The 15373-nt window shown below is 44.5% G+C and overlaps 3 protein-coding genes across 3 annotated transcripts; 1 reads left to right on the top strand and 2 right to left on the bottom strand.

Moving 5' to 3' along the window:
- Positions 1 to 24: 24 nt before the first annotated feature.
- Positions 25 to 3035, top strand: wdr74 (WD repeat domain 74). Its single transcript, XM_058079631.1, has 2 exons — positions 25 to 870; positions 1008 to 3035. The coding sequence occupies exons 1-2, from the start codon at positions 262 to 264 to the stop codon at positions 1536 to 1538; spliced, it is 1140 nt and encodes a 379-aa protein (XP_057935614.1). The 5' UTR covers positions 25 to 261; the 3' UTR covers positions 1539 to 3035.
- Positions 1775 to 9625, bottom strand: zgc:162872 (BAR_ACAPs and ArfGap_ACAP domain-containing protein). The gene is made up of 22 exons (XM_058079589.1): positions 9308 to 9625; positions 9173 to 9230; positions 8919 to 9038; positions 8796 to 8849; positions 8671 to 8729; positions 8297 to 8480; positions 8180 to 8224; positions 6264 to 6359; positions 6087 to 6161; positions 5897 to 6000; positions 5758 to 5809; positions 5535 to 5635; positions 5342 to 5453; positions 5084 to 5268; positions 4924 to 4993; positions 4741 to 4835; positions 4258 to 4337; positions 4038 to 4192; positions 3850 to 3959; positions 3672 to 3782; positions 3511 to 3572; positions 1775 to 3436 (listed from the first exon to the last, which is right to left on the bottom strand). Exons 1-22 carry the CDS (start codon positions 9358 to 9360, stop codon positions 3321 to 3323), a joined length of 2097 nt encoding a protein of 698 aa, XP_057935572.1. The 5' UTR covers positions 9361 to 9625; the 3' UTR covers positions 1775 to 3320.
- Positions 9626 to 10328: 703 nt separating this feature from the next.
- Positions 10329 to 12645, bottom strand: ilkap (integrin-linked kinase-associated serine/threonine phosphatase). The gene is made up of 10 exons (XM_058079638.1): positions 12298 to 12645; positions 11974 to 12114; positions 11748 to 11865; positions 11568 to 11674; positions 11384 to 11477; positions 11167 to 11254; positions 10966 to 11087; positions 10771 to 10890; positions 10604 to 10685; positions 10329 to 10525 (listed from the first exon to the last, which is right to left on the bottom strand). Exons 1-10 carry the CDS (start codon positions 12335 to 12337, stop codon positions 10391 to 10393), a joined length of 1047 nt encoding a protein of 348 aa, XP_057935621.1. The 5' UTR covers positions 12338 to 12645; the 3' UTR covers positions 10329 to 10390.
- Positions 12646 to 15373: the final 2728 nt, after the last annotated feature.

Raw genomic sequence — 15373 nt, 5'->3', positions numbered from 1 at the left:
GTATGGTATCGACTGTGGCGTTCTGTGACATCACTCACGCGCGACGCAGCGACCATGAGGAGGCGCATGTTTGGATTTCCAATGTACGACACACATGTTCGAGCTGCTACAGTTAGCGTTTGTCCACTATTCCACTACTTCAGAGTTGCTTACTTTAAAAACTAGTCCAGGTTGTCAGCAAAAACCAGAATTGGTACAATTAAAGCCAATCCACTGTCATTACTACAGACTCGGTACAGTTAAACGCATAGCTCCGCTGACATGGCTGACAGCAGCCGGCCGTGCACAGTGTGGCTCGGTTCGGAGACCGGAATCCTGAAGGGGGTTAGCGTATCTCAGAAGAAGGCTTTTAACTTCTGCAACAGCACCCACTTGAGTCGCGAGAACGAGGTACGCGCACTGTGCTGGTCCGACCCTGGAGAGACTGAAGTTCTGGTGGCATCAGTAGACGGAACCGTCAAGACCTTCAGCGTCGAGAAGGGTGTCTTCACCGACGGCCGCCGCTGCGGGGATTCCGGCGAGGGCTGCTTCGTTGGGCTGGCGGTGCTGAGCAACACCTCGCTTGCAACGTGCGCGGAGAGCGGCGCGCTTCGAGTGTGGAAGGACGACAGCAGCGAGCCTGCGCTGGAGATCAGCGCCGGTACCAACATGTGCCGCATGAGGCAGAACCCGACCCATCCGCACAAGGTGGCGACAGGCGGAAAGGAAACATGTCTTAAAATTTGGGACCTGGAGAAACCCGACAAGCCAGTGTTCACCGCCAAGAACCTGCGGGATGATTGGTTGGCCCTACGGCAGCCACACTGGGTCAAGGACATTGCCTTTATCCCCGGGTCCGACAAGGTGGTCACTTGCACGGGCTACCATCAGGTGAGTCCGCAATGCTAGAGTCCTTTGAAAAACAGTCAGCTTTAAATCTAGTCCATTGTGATAAACTAAATATATTTGTGACTGTCTCATCATTGGCAAAAGCAAAAAAATGATTCAGTTGTCTTTTGTCCGTTCAGGTCCACGTGTACGACCCGTCTACACCTCAGCGTCGCCCCGTCATGGAAGCCAAGTTCGGGGAGTACCCGCTGACAGCCCTGTCTCTTCCGGCTGCTGGAGGTTTAGTGGTAGTGGGCAACACTCACGGTCAGATCGCCATGCTAGACCTGAGGAAAGGTTTAGTCCGAGGCTGCCTGAAAGGTCTGGCGGGGGGTGTACGCGGCCTGCAGTGCCACGCCTCTCAGCCCGTGGTGGCGTCTTGTGGCTTGGACCGCTTCTTGCGCATCCACAGCCTGGAGGATCGCAAGCTGCAGCACAAAGTCTACCTCAAGTCGCGCCTCAACTGCCTTCTTCTTGCCAGCCGTCTGCTGGAGGACGCCGCCGTGGATGCCACCCAGGAGGTGAAGGAGGAGGAAGAAGGGAGGGAGGAGGATGAGGTGTGGGACGCCATGGAGCAGGTGGAGGAAGTGGAGGAGAATCCTAAGAGGAAAACGTCAGAGGAAGGAGCGGTGCGGCCACAGAGCAAGAAGAAGAAGAAGAAGAAAGACTGAGGGGCCTTCACAGCGTGGGACTTTCAAGCTCAACAGACTGAAACCTACCAGAGACACTCGTCTGTCGTTAGAATGACGTTCTTTGATTGTGTAGAAGTGCCTTTTTGAATGCATCATTTCTACTATTCATGTTGTTAAAGGTTAGGGCACAGAAATACTGTAATGATTTGTCAATTGATTACAATATTTTCTATTTTTATGACTGCACATTATGGAATGGAATATCAGACTCCATGTTTGAAATGTTTAATACATGTTAGCATCACACATTGTAACAGTCGGATTATAATAGAATATATACCCTATCATTAAAAACAAGATACGCTCTCCTAGTAGACGATGTTGAAATGACATCAGGTGTTTTCAGCAGCAGTGTCAGTTTCACTTTCAAACATTTAAAAACAGTTTGCATTTTCACAAAAGGCCACTGGATTCACGAAAAAAAGCTATGAGGTGACTCAAATGAGGAAATGTTCCCTTTGTGTAAACGTCAGACGTTAGCTGCATGTTAGCTTAGCAGCCAGGCTAAATAACATCTTGTTATAAAATATGGACGGAATTCCTGCCTTATCAGTTCCTGACAAAAAGTTAGTGGTCCCTGGCAAACTTGTGGCTCAAAGTGCGACATTCCGGTGCATGCTGCCAGCTTACAGCAGGGGGGTGTCCAAAGTGAGGCTCATCTTTTATAGTCTCGGCATATTGTAAAAATAAATCTATTTATTATTAGAGATATTTCTACATAGAATAATCCCTCTTTCATTGCGTTTAATTGGTCCCAGACCTGACTGTGGTAAGTATGAGTCCTTATTCATGAATGGAATCGAAATAGGAGTCCTCTGGACATGAAATAACACTCCTATAGACACCTTTATACTAGTATGACCCAATCTAGTAGACATATCAATAAGACTCATAGTCGTGTGTCTGTAAATAGGTGGTGGTGCTAGGGGAGCCGAGTGTGGCACGGCCAGGAAGTGAATTTGGGGGTTCAGAGGTGAGTTTTAGCTTGTCTTAACAATAGCCCGTGTTTGGGATTCTTGTGCCTGTTGTGAGATCGTTCACACCTTCAATAAGGCTGGTACTTCTGTGTCTCACCTAAAATTGCTGAAACTAGTGACCAGTGTAGAGCGCTACATATATTTTTGAATGCTTCGTCTGAATGCCTTATATTTCTGCAGTCATTTTTATGCTTGAAAATGCTCAATTCAGGCAAAATTCAAGGTAATATTTGCTACATAAGCATTTTTTTAAATAACAGGCCAGTATGATTCATTAATATATTTTTGAAAAAATATGAAGAGCAAAGAGTTGAGGGATTACTGTACTAATTAGCTTTGTCACTAACAACATGTATGTTTTCTTCATATTGCTTAGCATATATTAACCTATGCCGGATTGCTTTGAGCATCTTGAATGTACTAAATTTGGACACCCCTGGCTTACATGGACGTCAAGTTGTACAAAATCATATCTTCCCAGTTTTTTGACAGCCTGGTTTGATGGACGTGTGTACTTTAGCGTGCTAATAAACATACAACGACAATGCTAACACGCTGAGGTTCGACAAGTTTTCATTTTAGTGTGTTAGCGTGCTAACAGGACTTAGCTGACAGGAATGTGATCATAAAAGTAATTCCTGTCTTGACCTGATGGTGGCGCCACAAGAAACTAGCACAGTCTTATGTAAAGGTTAGCGTTGTTTCCGGTGACTACGTATGTGCACTTATGCTCATGTTGGTGCTTCAGTCATGTTAAGGCAAGGTGAAGCGAGGTACCGACCAATTACGGAATGTCGCCTTCTCCTGCGCGATTGAACCTGCGTCTGGCCAGTCTCTCGGGATCATGTGACGCCATGTCGCTGAAGTCTCTGAAAATGTCCTGAAATGTCTGGTCGTCTCCTGGGGTATGACGCATGTTTAGATTGAGTGGAAGTGGAAGTGAAGCAAGCATGTGAGCAAAAAATGTCACCCACCTGCTGCTCCGAACACGCCTTCAGAATCTCTCATCTCCTCGTTCATCCGCGCCATGCGCAGCCTGAGGGAGGAGTAGAAACACAACTGGTACCTTCGCGTACAACGTAGAAGGTAACAACAACAGAAAAAGAGGGTGGTGTGTTTGTGTTCATCGACTCACAGCGTAACGATGTCTGCGTGTGCCGTTTCCACGGCGATGGCCAGCGGGTCCTGTCCGCTCTCGTCCACAGCGTACTGATTGGCTCCTCTCTTCAACAGGAGGCACACCTGCCTGTAGCAGCCAATAGGAAGGTCACCTCCACTTTAAATTTTGTGTGTGTGTGAACTTATGTAGCTACCCCGTGTGTCCAGCGGTGGCGGCGGCGTGCAGCGCTCCGCGTCCTCGCTGGTCTCTGTGGTTGATGTTGGCTCCGTTCTGCAGCAGAAACTCACACGCCAACAGCGACCCCTGCAGGCGACACAGTCTGTTGGCATCTCTCTGTTTGATATCTACAGTATGACTATAAAAGCCATGATCGGTTTATACCCCGACGGCCGCTCCTATCAGGGCAGTTCGTCCCTCCTCTTCGGCGATGCACCTGTTGATCTCTGCCCCCTGGGCCAGTGCCATTACCATGGCGACCAGGTCACCGGCCACAGCGGCTCGGTAGAGACGCAGCTCGCCTTCATCCACGTGGCACTCTGCGATGACAATCAAGGCTCCATGTTGGCATGAGATGGCGTTTCGGACATTTCGATGGACTTACGTGTGTTGCTTGAGCCGCAGTCAAGCCGCACAAATGTCTTCTCCACGTACTTGTCTCGAATCCATGCCTCTTTCTCAGCGCTGACAAACATGGTTATTTATTGAACTTTCATACGTATATACAACGGTATGAAAAAGTTTGGGCACCGCTGATAATATTCAGGATTTTCCTTTATAAATCACTGGTTGTTAGGATCAGCAATGTTAGCTAAATATATCATATAGCAGACAAACACACTGATGTATGACAAGTGAAATGACCTTCATAGGATTTACAGAAAATGTGGAATAATTATTTAAACAAAAGTAGGCAGGACCAAAATACTACATATCATTTGTATGTCAGTATGTTTTCACTGATAAGTGACAGTAGTCTACCACAAAACAGCAATAATGTATTAATTCATGTCTGAAAAAGCCCAATATATTAATCAAACTGCGAGATGGGGCAGGACGACTGTATTCTGTCATTGCGCGTCTTTACCGGGGGCTCTCCATGGTGGGCTTCAGTCGTCCTCTCTCTGAGCACCGCGCCTCGTAGATCTCATTGACGACGTCGTTCCCCAGAACACACAGCAGCTGAGAAGGTAAAACACGTCTTTTGTGTTGGCATTTCCCGGAAGCCGGGGATTGAGATTTGATCGTTATTACGTGATGGGATTTTCACCTTCAACTGCTCCGCCTCCCACGAGTCCAGCGTGAGCGAGCGTACCTTGGACAGATGGACACCCAGGCTCCTGCAAAGGCAGTGACGTCACTTGTCATGTGACCACTATGGCATAGATGTTTATGTACGTATGTATGTGTGGTTCGTATTGTCTATCTACCGGTGGATTCCGGAGCACTCGATGCACACGGTCACGCCCAAGTTGACCGATGCCCACCGTGGATCCTCCTGGCCGCAGTCACAGCAGCGATGGTTCCCTGCGCCCTGCAGGGCCACGGCCAACACCGGCGATCTTTGATTGGCCGATGAGTTGGTGCCTTCACATGGAGGCAGAGGCTCCTTAGCCTGGAGGACGCATGACTTCATTAAGCAACACAAAGATGTCAATCACGGGTGAGATGAGAAATGATGGGTGTGCCTGTGTCGGCTGAGCATCGCCTCGCTCTCGATACGCCATGTCGATGCTGCCCTGTAAAGCCGACAGCCACGCCAGCTTGACGGGATCCGAGTCGGCCTGCAGAACACAACACCTGATGTGCACACGCAAATAACATGTCAGGTTTAAAGCCCACAATCATCACGTTGTGTGTGTGTGTGTGTGCGTGCGTTACTTCTGCACGGAGAACAGCTCGAAACAGAAGCGGCGGTCTAAGTGGTCCACAGACTTGACGGCACAGAGTCTCAAGTCCTCAAACAGAACCATGGACGCCTCCTACAGGAGGAAGTCATCACTTCATCTTCACTGACAACAATATCTCAGATCAGCAGCTAAAGCGAGCCAAATAGCTATCATTAGCTGACAACAAACATCACTAGTAAGCATGCGTCTCTCACCTTGTGGGACTTCCTGTAAATGAGTTGATTCTCTCTGATGGAGAACCAGCATCTGTAGAGAAAACAAATAATGTCAACATCTACGATGCATCACAATACTCAAACTCAAATCATGAGAAACAACACCATTTTACATGACCTCTTCCAGGTTTTGGACTTCCGCCGAGAGCGTTTGAAAAGGTAACCTTGGATGATGTCATCACTGCCAGGAAACGGGCTGACAAGAGTCTCTCCCGAAGCATCCTACACACACGCACACGTTTAGATACACCTCAGCCATGCATTCAATTAAATGATGTGTAATGTAAAAAGCGATGCAGCTGTCTTACTGTCTGCTGGACCAGCAGGTGACAGTTCTCCAGATCTTTCCTTCTGCTTGCACAGTCGGCTGAGCACTGAGACAGCTGAGGAGCAGAAACAGCACAAGGACACATGGATGGGGTTCTGATGACCAAAACGATCAAACCTTATAGAAGATATGTTGACGTATGCCGAGAGGTCAGCACCTGCGCTGCCATGACTTTCATGGTGGGCTCCAGGTCTCTGAGTAGGTCGAAGCCTTGATGGAAGAAGGTGAACTGAGCGTTGACGAAGGAGAAGACCTGACAACAACAACAACAACACAAGGTCTTAAAAGCACTCTTAGGGCGTACTCACACTAATAATCCACAAAGTCAGGGAAATAATACAGGAAGTAATACAGCAAAGAGAAGTGATTGCACAGTCATAGAGCACCTGGAATGCAATCGCTCCTTGCAAGTTATGAATGATAACAAACACAATCCATAATGAAAATACTCAAAGTAATCCAAAAATCAAAACCAAAGCATGTGCATTCACCCATGACTACATTAGTGTGTGGAATAAAAACTCGTCATTTAATGAATGTGATCGCTCCTCGCAGTGTCAGGGCCTTCCTTGTGCAGTAAAAACAACCAGAACAACAAATAAACTGGAAATAATCCACAAAGTCAGGTAAACTGCACTGAGAACACAGAAGTGACAGCGCATGCATGCGCATGATGTAGCCGAGTCATAGAATGACTGGAGTGCGATTGCTCCTCGCAAGTTATGAACGACAAGTTATGACCGACACGATTCATAATAGAAATAAAACACTAAAGACTAAAAAAAAAACATCCCAAAGCAAGTCAAACCCAAAGCACTCCTCTTGCAAGTAATGACTGAAAGAGGCTCAAGTCACTGATGATAGCCAACACAATTAAAAATAAAGTCAAAAATATGACTTGGAAACCTCAAATGACAAATATACAACATAAGGTGGCCAGAAATATTTCAATATTGAACAAAGCAAAATTTGTTCTCAATCAGAAATCACTCCACACTCTTTATTGCTCTCTTGTTCTACCATGTCTTACTTATTGGGTGGAAATATGGGCTAATAACTAAGTCGCTAAATGTACTGCAAAAAAGGTCAGTAAGGATAATTCATAATGCCGCCTACAGAGAACATACTAACTCCTTATTTCTAAAATCACAAATACTTCAACTTGCTGATATAGTTAATCTTCAAACAGCTAAAATAATGCATAAGGCTAAAAATAACCAATTACCTAAAAATGTCATCCAATACTTCTCTACAGGAGAGGAGAAATATGATCTCGGGGAAGAACTAAATTTGAAACACTTCTATGCTAGGACTACATTAAAAAGCCATAGCATTTCAGTATGTGGAATCAAACTATGGAATGGCTTGAGTAAGACCCTCAAAAAATGCACAACGATGAGCCAATTCAAGAAACAAAACAAGCAGTTGATGTTTGCTAAATACAAGGATGAAGAGTCTTGAACCAGTCATGATGTGCTATATATATATATCACTATATTGACACTTACTATGGTACCCATGATGTCATTGTATGGTCATATCACCTTGTACTTCGGTACGTGACAAAAATAAAAAATAAAAAATTTAACTATATTAGGAAAGCAGGAAGTGAACAAATAACAGAAACAGTTACTGATTGTAAAAGTACCAGATGGAGGGGTAGGATTTAATAAGCTTTGCTTCTTCCTACTCCTTTTGGACATGTGGAACTGTGAACTGATTATGGGATGCATTCAATTGTAATCTGATGCATGTTCAAATGAAATAAAACCATTACCATTACAAACCCACAGAACTCTCGCTCCCAGCTGCATTTGCCTGTGTAATAAATGTGTCATTTAATTAATGCAGTCCCCACTCTCCCAAAGAACTAATGACAGCGGCCACCCTGCCAGTAGAACTAATCGGAACGACTCCACATAAGACTGGAAATAATGCACAAAGTGAGAGAAATTGCAGTAACACAATGAAACAGAAGCAAGCAAATGAACCCATAACACAAATACTGAGTGTGAGCACACCTAGCATTGGATAGGGCTTGATGCTAAGCTCTGTAGCTGTGTCCTGACTCACCGAGTTCAAGATGTCAATCCTCTGCTGAGTCTTGAAGGTGTTGAGCTGGAGAAGAACAAGTGAAATGGTCTGGTCAGTCAAAACCCGGTGGCCTGACACAAGATGGCATGGTGGTACCTGCAGACAGTAGTCCAGGGCAAAGTGCTGGTGGCATTTACGGGTGGCGAGCAGAAGGTGGCTGGCCCGCTCGGCATCGGCGGGCTTGTGGCGAGACACCTGAGCGTTCTTCAGCACCGCCGTCTCTAGATCCTCACCGATACGCACAAACTCCCTCTTGGTGTCCGCCAGCTGGGGAAGGAACCTGAGAAACATTCAGACAAAGCTGTCAATCAATACCACGCCATATTTGTGTGGCGTCTGGAGACTGAATGATGTCTCCTGAATTCTAGTAATGTCCTAGGGTATAGGCAGTTTTGGTTCACTTCAGATTGAAGGCCACCGTTGTCATTTTAGGTGAGGTGAGATGAAGAGTGTGTTTGTGTTCGACATACTGCTTGCACAGGTTGTTGAGCTGCTGGCTGATGGCTCTCTGGGTCTGATCCAACAACATCTGACAGCAAATATAGACAGCATTCAGAAGGACGTTGTGTGATGGAATATTTGTGTGGGTACTGACCGTGTGAAAGTCCAGCAACTCCTGGAGACCTTGCTTGAACTGGCTCAGACAGTTCTGCGTGGGAGGAACCAGGACATGAAACAGGCCTCTGGAAGACTGGGGTGTAAAACAACATGTCCATACCTTGACGACGCCGTCCTCTTTGTGGTGTACAAAGAGCTCGGCCAGGCTGCCGAGGAACAGCTGATTGGCTGCGTTGTACGCTTGTCCCGACTCCACCATCTTATTGCAGAGCCTCATCACCTGATTGGTCAGATAACATGACAGACACAGACAGTTATGATGTTAACAAAAGTAGTAAAGATCGTTGTGAAAGTAGTATAATGTAGCAATAAAAATATTGGTTTGTAGAAAGACAACATGTAAACTAAGAGTACCTTATCCATCTGTGTCTCCTGCAGAGCAACATCAGCCTCAAACCGTTCCAGGTCCAGTCTGACCAAAAGTAAAACAGTGCGACATCATGAGCGCATGCGCATTCAGGAGCCTATAGTTGAGCGAGGAACCCTTACCTGAACTCAGGTGAATCGTTGACACACTTCTCAAATTCGAGCAGCGACTCCATGTTGTGTGACGGTAGTTAAAAACGTTACCGGGCGATGCTGCTCGTAAACAAACCGGGTAGCGGCGCCGTGCTAGCCTGTTAGAGCATACTCATTATATTATCATTCTAAAGTGTAACACACTCCAACGGCTAACAAGAATCGTAAATGCCTATCGGATAGCTTTACACTGTCGATGTGTCGCCGAGCGTGAACGTAGCCTACATGTATGGCATGTTGACATAAAAGCTAAACATTCGCTCCAACAGCTGTCTGCATCACAAGGATGTTTACTGAACCCCGCCTCCTGCCTACTTCCGGCTTGCTTTTCCGTCTACCGCGACACCTGGCGGCCAGGAGAGGTACTGCACCCTTTTAGTCCACTATAAAGTTTTGTTTGTTTCTTTCGTTGTTTTTCTAATTTTGGAGTATGTATGCTGATAATTCATAATAGAATGTAGTTATAAACACATAAAAGAGCTCTTTCAGCGACAGACTGCTTCACCCCAAGTGTATGAAGGAGCGATATCGCAGGTCCTTTCTTCCTGCAAATGTCAGGCTGTACAACCAGCACCGCTCCCAATAGACTTCTACACCACTATGTACATCTGTGTAATACTTTGTTTTTTATACTCAGTATAGTTCTCCAGACCCCATTCACTGTGCAATATCTGATCAACCTCCATGTGCAATACTAAGGGCTCTAAATGCAATATACTAAGTATTTCCATAATGCCTCATATCAATATAACTCTCTAACAAGATCTCAGTGTATAGACTGGTCATATATCTCATCTTGTTTCATATTATCTACATACTGTATTGTATATAACTCTGGGAAAAACTGTTGATTTTGTTAATACCTGGGTTGTTTATTTTTCTATATTGTGTATTTTGTACTGCTTAACTGATTCTGTACTCTTGCTGCTGTGCAATACAAATTTCCCCACTGAGGGACGAATAAAGGCATATCTTAAGACAACAGAGGAAGTAAAGAAAAGTGTTTTATTAGAAAACAAAGTTAATTTGTACAGTGTGTTTGTGTGTGTGTGTTCAGAAGTCAATAGAAACCAGAATGACGGTGACGTTGTCAGCGCAGCCTCGTCGAACCGCCTCACTGGCCAACTGTTGGCAAGCAGCCTCAAACTGCTCCTCCTTGTCCATCAACTTCTGGTCAGCACCTCCTTCCTGCAGGAGGAGTGTGTCAACATTTGTTTATATGTCCTTGAATGAAGCAGAAGGATTAACCCGATTTCCTCTTTGTACCTGAAAGATGTCGAGTACAAATTTGACAGCTTCATCGGCAGAAAATACTTTGAACAAGCCGTCACACGCCAAGATGATGAACCTAAGAGGGGGCAGGAGGTTTTTTTTGGAGCCTTCTCATCACACCCGCATGTGTGTGTGTGTGTGTGTGTGTGGTTTGGTGTTACCTGTCATTGGACGTCAGTTGACACCTCCTCAGGTCAGGTGTGGATATGACGCCGCAGCGTTTGTACTGACCGTCTCCAATGGAGCGAGACACCTCAAGGACGCCCAGCACCCTGCCGTCCCTGTGGTGAGACAAGAGATTTGTCTTATTTTATCTTTACAGGTACACGTAAGAGAAAAAAACAGTGTTGCTGTACCTGACGGTGCCTCCCGCTCTCTGGATTCTCATCCTTTCCTCGTAGATCGTCGGGTTGTGTTCTTTACTGAGCGCCAGTGTGGCTGTGGCTCCTCCCTCCGCTTCCATCCGACATAACACTGCCTGCACACACACACACGTCAGGACCACTAGCAGGCCCAAGGCGGACACACCAGGGTGTAACTTTGCCACTGCACTGTACCCTGCTGTCTCCCAGGTTGGCTACATAGACCACATCGTCCAACACGAGCATGCACGTCGCCGTGGAGCCGTCTTTCCATGCCGGCTTCCTTAAAGACACGCAGTAAATAAAGAACAACAATGGTGGGTAACTTGTTTGTTTGATCCACAGTGCGTGTCCACCAATCACCACACTGCCGAGCCCCGCCCTGATGCACAATGATGTTACTTAGTCTTACTGGCTGGACGCTTTCTTCAGAAAGTCTTCGTCTGTTTGGCGGAAAGTGTCCAGGAGACATTTTTTAATGAGCTTGTCCAGGTTGTCAGTTTCACCTGGAAGAGACGACAAGTTTGGCCATGAAGGGGACAATGCTGACTGAAGCAGAACTCAAAATGTCCCTTTTATGTGTCCCAGCTTCTAACCCTGGGGAAACTTCTTCGCCAGGGTGTGATGAAGATGCTCCGCGGCAAACCGAGATGCTCGAGCCCCACCGTGGCCGTCGAACACGGCAAAATACGACACCTGAGATCTTGGGGATGAAGGCGTGCATGAGACACATCGTCCACAGAGGAAGTGTTACATATGTATGAGATGTGTCTTACACTTGACTGGGGAGTGCCGCCAAGCAGGGGCTCATGTCGGGCAACAACACGTGAGCATCCTGCATCTCATCACGCTCGCCACGCCTGGCCGCCACATAGCCTCTCAGCAAGGGGAGGCCTGACACACACAAACAAGCACAGTCACTAAGGTGTCGCCTTAATGCAGCATGCTTCATGACAAGTCCACCATAGCAAAGGATGCAAACATTGTGGCACAGGTGAAAACCTTCTCTACAAACTTTCTTGTTCTCCTCTTCCTCTTCGTTTCGAACCGTGGGACACTCTTCATCCTCTCTTTTTCGTTTGGCACACTTCTCTTCTTTGGTGGATGGTGGCAGGACTGCAACAGCCGCTGAGAGGTGTTGACCTGACCACATTAACACACAATAAGTTAAAATAGCATTTAATCAACCGTGAGCCGCAATGCCATCTGACAGGTTACATCTCCCCCAAAATTCTACTGCGTTCTAACTGATAAATTATCAGTGTATTGGTATCGAAGCAATCCCCTGCATGTAGTAATCAACAACCCATCAAAGCATTCACTCACCGGCCTGAGTTGGCTCCGGCAGGTCGTCAAATAGATCCATTCTTTCTGCTTAGCTCCACGGCTAGCCACCTAGCCTAGTCTAGGTTAGCTTAGCCGAACTGAACCTGATTGCTTCTCTGGAACGCCACAGTCTTTGGAACTCCCAGGGAAAGCAGTTAAGGTTTGCTAATAGCTACTAGTATGTGTAATATTAATAGGTAACAATTGCACAGGAGTTAAACTTCAATAAATATTTGTTATTAAATATTGATTCTCGAGCTTCAACGACAGCTTCGCCCTAACAGGCGAATGTGCTCTTCTTCATTAACTGTTGCGACGAGTTCACAATTGGGGGAAAAGCATTAGCGCCCCCTATGAGCTGGCCTGTGAATTGCACCCCAACGCCATTCATTATTTAGTGAACACTTTGAAATATTAAGAATATTTGGAGCATCTCAACTAATTCTTACGAGGCCTTTGCACTTATATAACGTTATCCTTTACCATTTTTTCTTCTTCCGTCTTTTTTAAGTATACAGCTAGATGAACTAAGACATATTAAAAAAAAAACTTAAATTAAAACACAAAAACACAACCAGACAATACATCTTGTATCATTCTTTTTTGTTTAATTTTTCAATAATGTTTTCATCCTGCTGAGTATTTGCAATGGTACTTCTAATACATGGTGCATTAAGATGTAAGTGTCTGAGATAAGGCGCAAACATTAGCAAACACAAAACAGAAAAAAAGAGTGCAAATTGAGAGCACATTTCATTTCAACATGGTCGACAAACTGCTGCCATCACTTTGTTATGACATCATCACTCCTGTGAACACCCCCCCCCCACCTCAACCTCAGAGTCTCTTGCTGATCAGATGGGTAGAAACTCAGGAAAATGTCGAATGTCAGGCAAGTCGATCTGTCACACAGCGAGTCCTTTCTAAAACGTCCACTTATTTATCGTTATTTATCGTACTGTGTTTTTGTGCAGACTTTCACACAGCACATATAATACATATGATCAGTACCTTCAGACTGGACAGAAAACAGGGGAGCGTTCACAAAGGGTGGATGTCCCATAAGTGAACGGCGGTGAGTATTGGCGATGATGGGCAAGTGTTACCTCCATCAAATGAAAGAATGGCCGCACAAACAACAAAGCATGCATCACAATTCAGCTGTCAGGTGGATTTCTTGATATATGTGCGCTCACTTTAATCCGTTTCACATGCAAATAGTCTTCCCCCACCCCCCTCGCAAAAACAAAAACCTTTTGAGTGCCAAAGTGTCTCGTGTCAGCGGAGGCGGGCTGATGGGAGGTCACTCAAAGGTCGTTGAACCTTTTCTGCAAGGCATACATCTCTAAAGCACAAAGGAGTATTAGGGCCACTTTGAAAAAGAAACTAATCTGACAGTTAGAGAATAAAGTCAGAAATTTACGAGAATACAAAAATAATGTACATTTACTTTTTTAATTAAATACCGTCACTAAAGTATGACAAATCAAATTGAAAACCTGATGTTTTGAGACTAAAGTTGTAAATGTACAACTTTTTCTCGTAAAGTACCATAAGTATGACGGCGTATTATGTCCACATTGGGGAAAAAAATCGGAAATTTCGAGACTAAAGTGGAAATATTAAAAGAAACAAAAGTCGTAAATTTGCAAGTTTTTATCGTAAAATACCATCTCTAAAGTATGACAAAATATTAGGATGACAATGAAAAAAAAATCTGAAATTTCAAGACTTAAGTTGTAAATTTACAAGTACAATGTCGTACATTTACGCAAAATATTAACTCATAATCATGTGAGAAAGATCCTTGAAATCTCTGATTATTTTTATACTCCGTCATAAGGAGCATTTTTTTTCTGGTAAATTTCAGAGAAAAAGTCATGTCATTATTACCTTTGACCAAGGCCAAAGGACGCATAAGTCCCCCCTTTTCATAGCTGAGTAGTAAAATAATATACGATTTCGAGAATGAAGTCGTAAATTGTACTACTTTTTTTCTCAAGTAGAGAGAAAAAAACATGTAATATTACGAGAATTGAGTCATAAATTTACGAGAATAAACTCATAACTTTATGTAAAAATAAAAACTTAGAGTTAGGCACTACTTTCCCGATGACATGAAATATATGACCTTATCCTCATAAATTGTCATAAACAGTTTTCTTGTAAATGTACAACTTTTGGGGGAAAATTTACAATAGTCTTGTGAATTTACATTTTTTTCTTGTAAATGTACAACTTTTTTGTAAATTTAAGATTTTTTGGGGGTAAAATTAAGACTTTAAATTTACAACTCCCCCAGAAATGTTGGCTTTATTTTTGTAAATGTATGACTTTTTTCTTGTAAATATACAACTTTTTTCACATAAATTTCTGACTTTTCCCCTGGAAATTTACGACTTTATTCCTGAAATCTGTGATATATTTTCAATATTGCCTTAACACTCTGCTTTAGTAAAGCTTTTTGGTTTTGAAAAAGAAAAAGAGGAGTAAAAGAAAAAAAACCTCACAATTTTTGGATAAGGTTTTCATTCCATGTAAAATATTTGTTGTATTTCCTCACAAAATCAAAATAAACTTAAAATAATATAAAATATCCTTGCAGCTACATAACATCTAAATGTGGTCAAATATCCTTGCAGCTACATAACGTTGTTTGCAGTCAAATGTTCCTCAGTGGAAGACAATATTTAAAGAATACATGGCACAAATGACCTCGCAAACATTGAATCAAACGTGACAAAGAAAAAGTCAGGAGGGTGAATGTGGCAGTGTTGGCTGACCGACAAACGTGGAGTCCTCCCATCAGCCGACATCCAACGAGGCTCGGTGGGCCGGGCTGATTGGAGGAGCCTGATAACGTCATCACAACGTCACAACTTGCTTGTCTTATTTACAACCAAAACATAAGAGTTGTGTTGAACACATGCTGTCCCCGCCGTCTCATCAGTCTCAGCGTTATCATGTCGGAAACATGCCTGCACGCCGCTCGCGTCTTCATCAATTGTTTAAAAGCAACTGTTGTCCAACGCGTCATGCAATATTTGTGCCTGAAGATCGGACCGTGGCCGCAGCA

The sequence above is a fragment of the Doryrhamphus excisus genome, chromosome 8, assembly GCF_030265055.1.
Source record: "Doryrhamphus excisus isolate RoL2022-K1 chromosome 8, RoL_Dexc_1.0, whole genome shotgun sequence".
NCBI classification, from domain to species: Eukaryota; Metazoa; Chordata; class Actinopteri; order Syngnathiformes; family Syngnathidae; genus Doryrhamphus; species Doryrhamphus excisus.
This window is presented reverse-complemented; position numbering and strand designations above follow the sequence as displayed.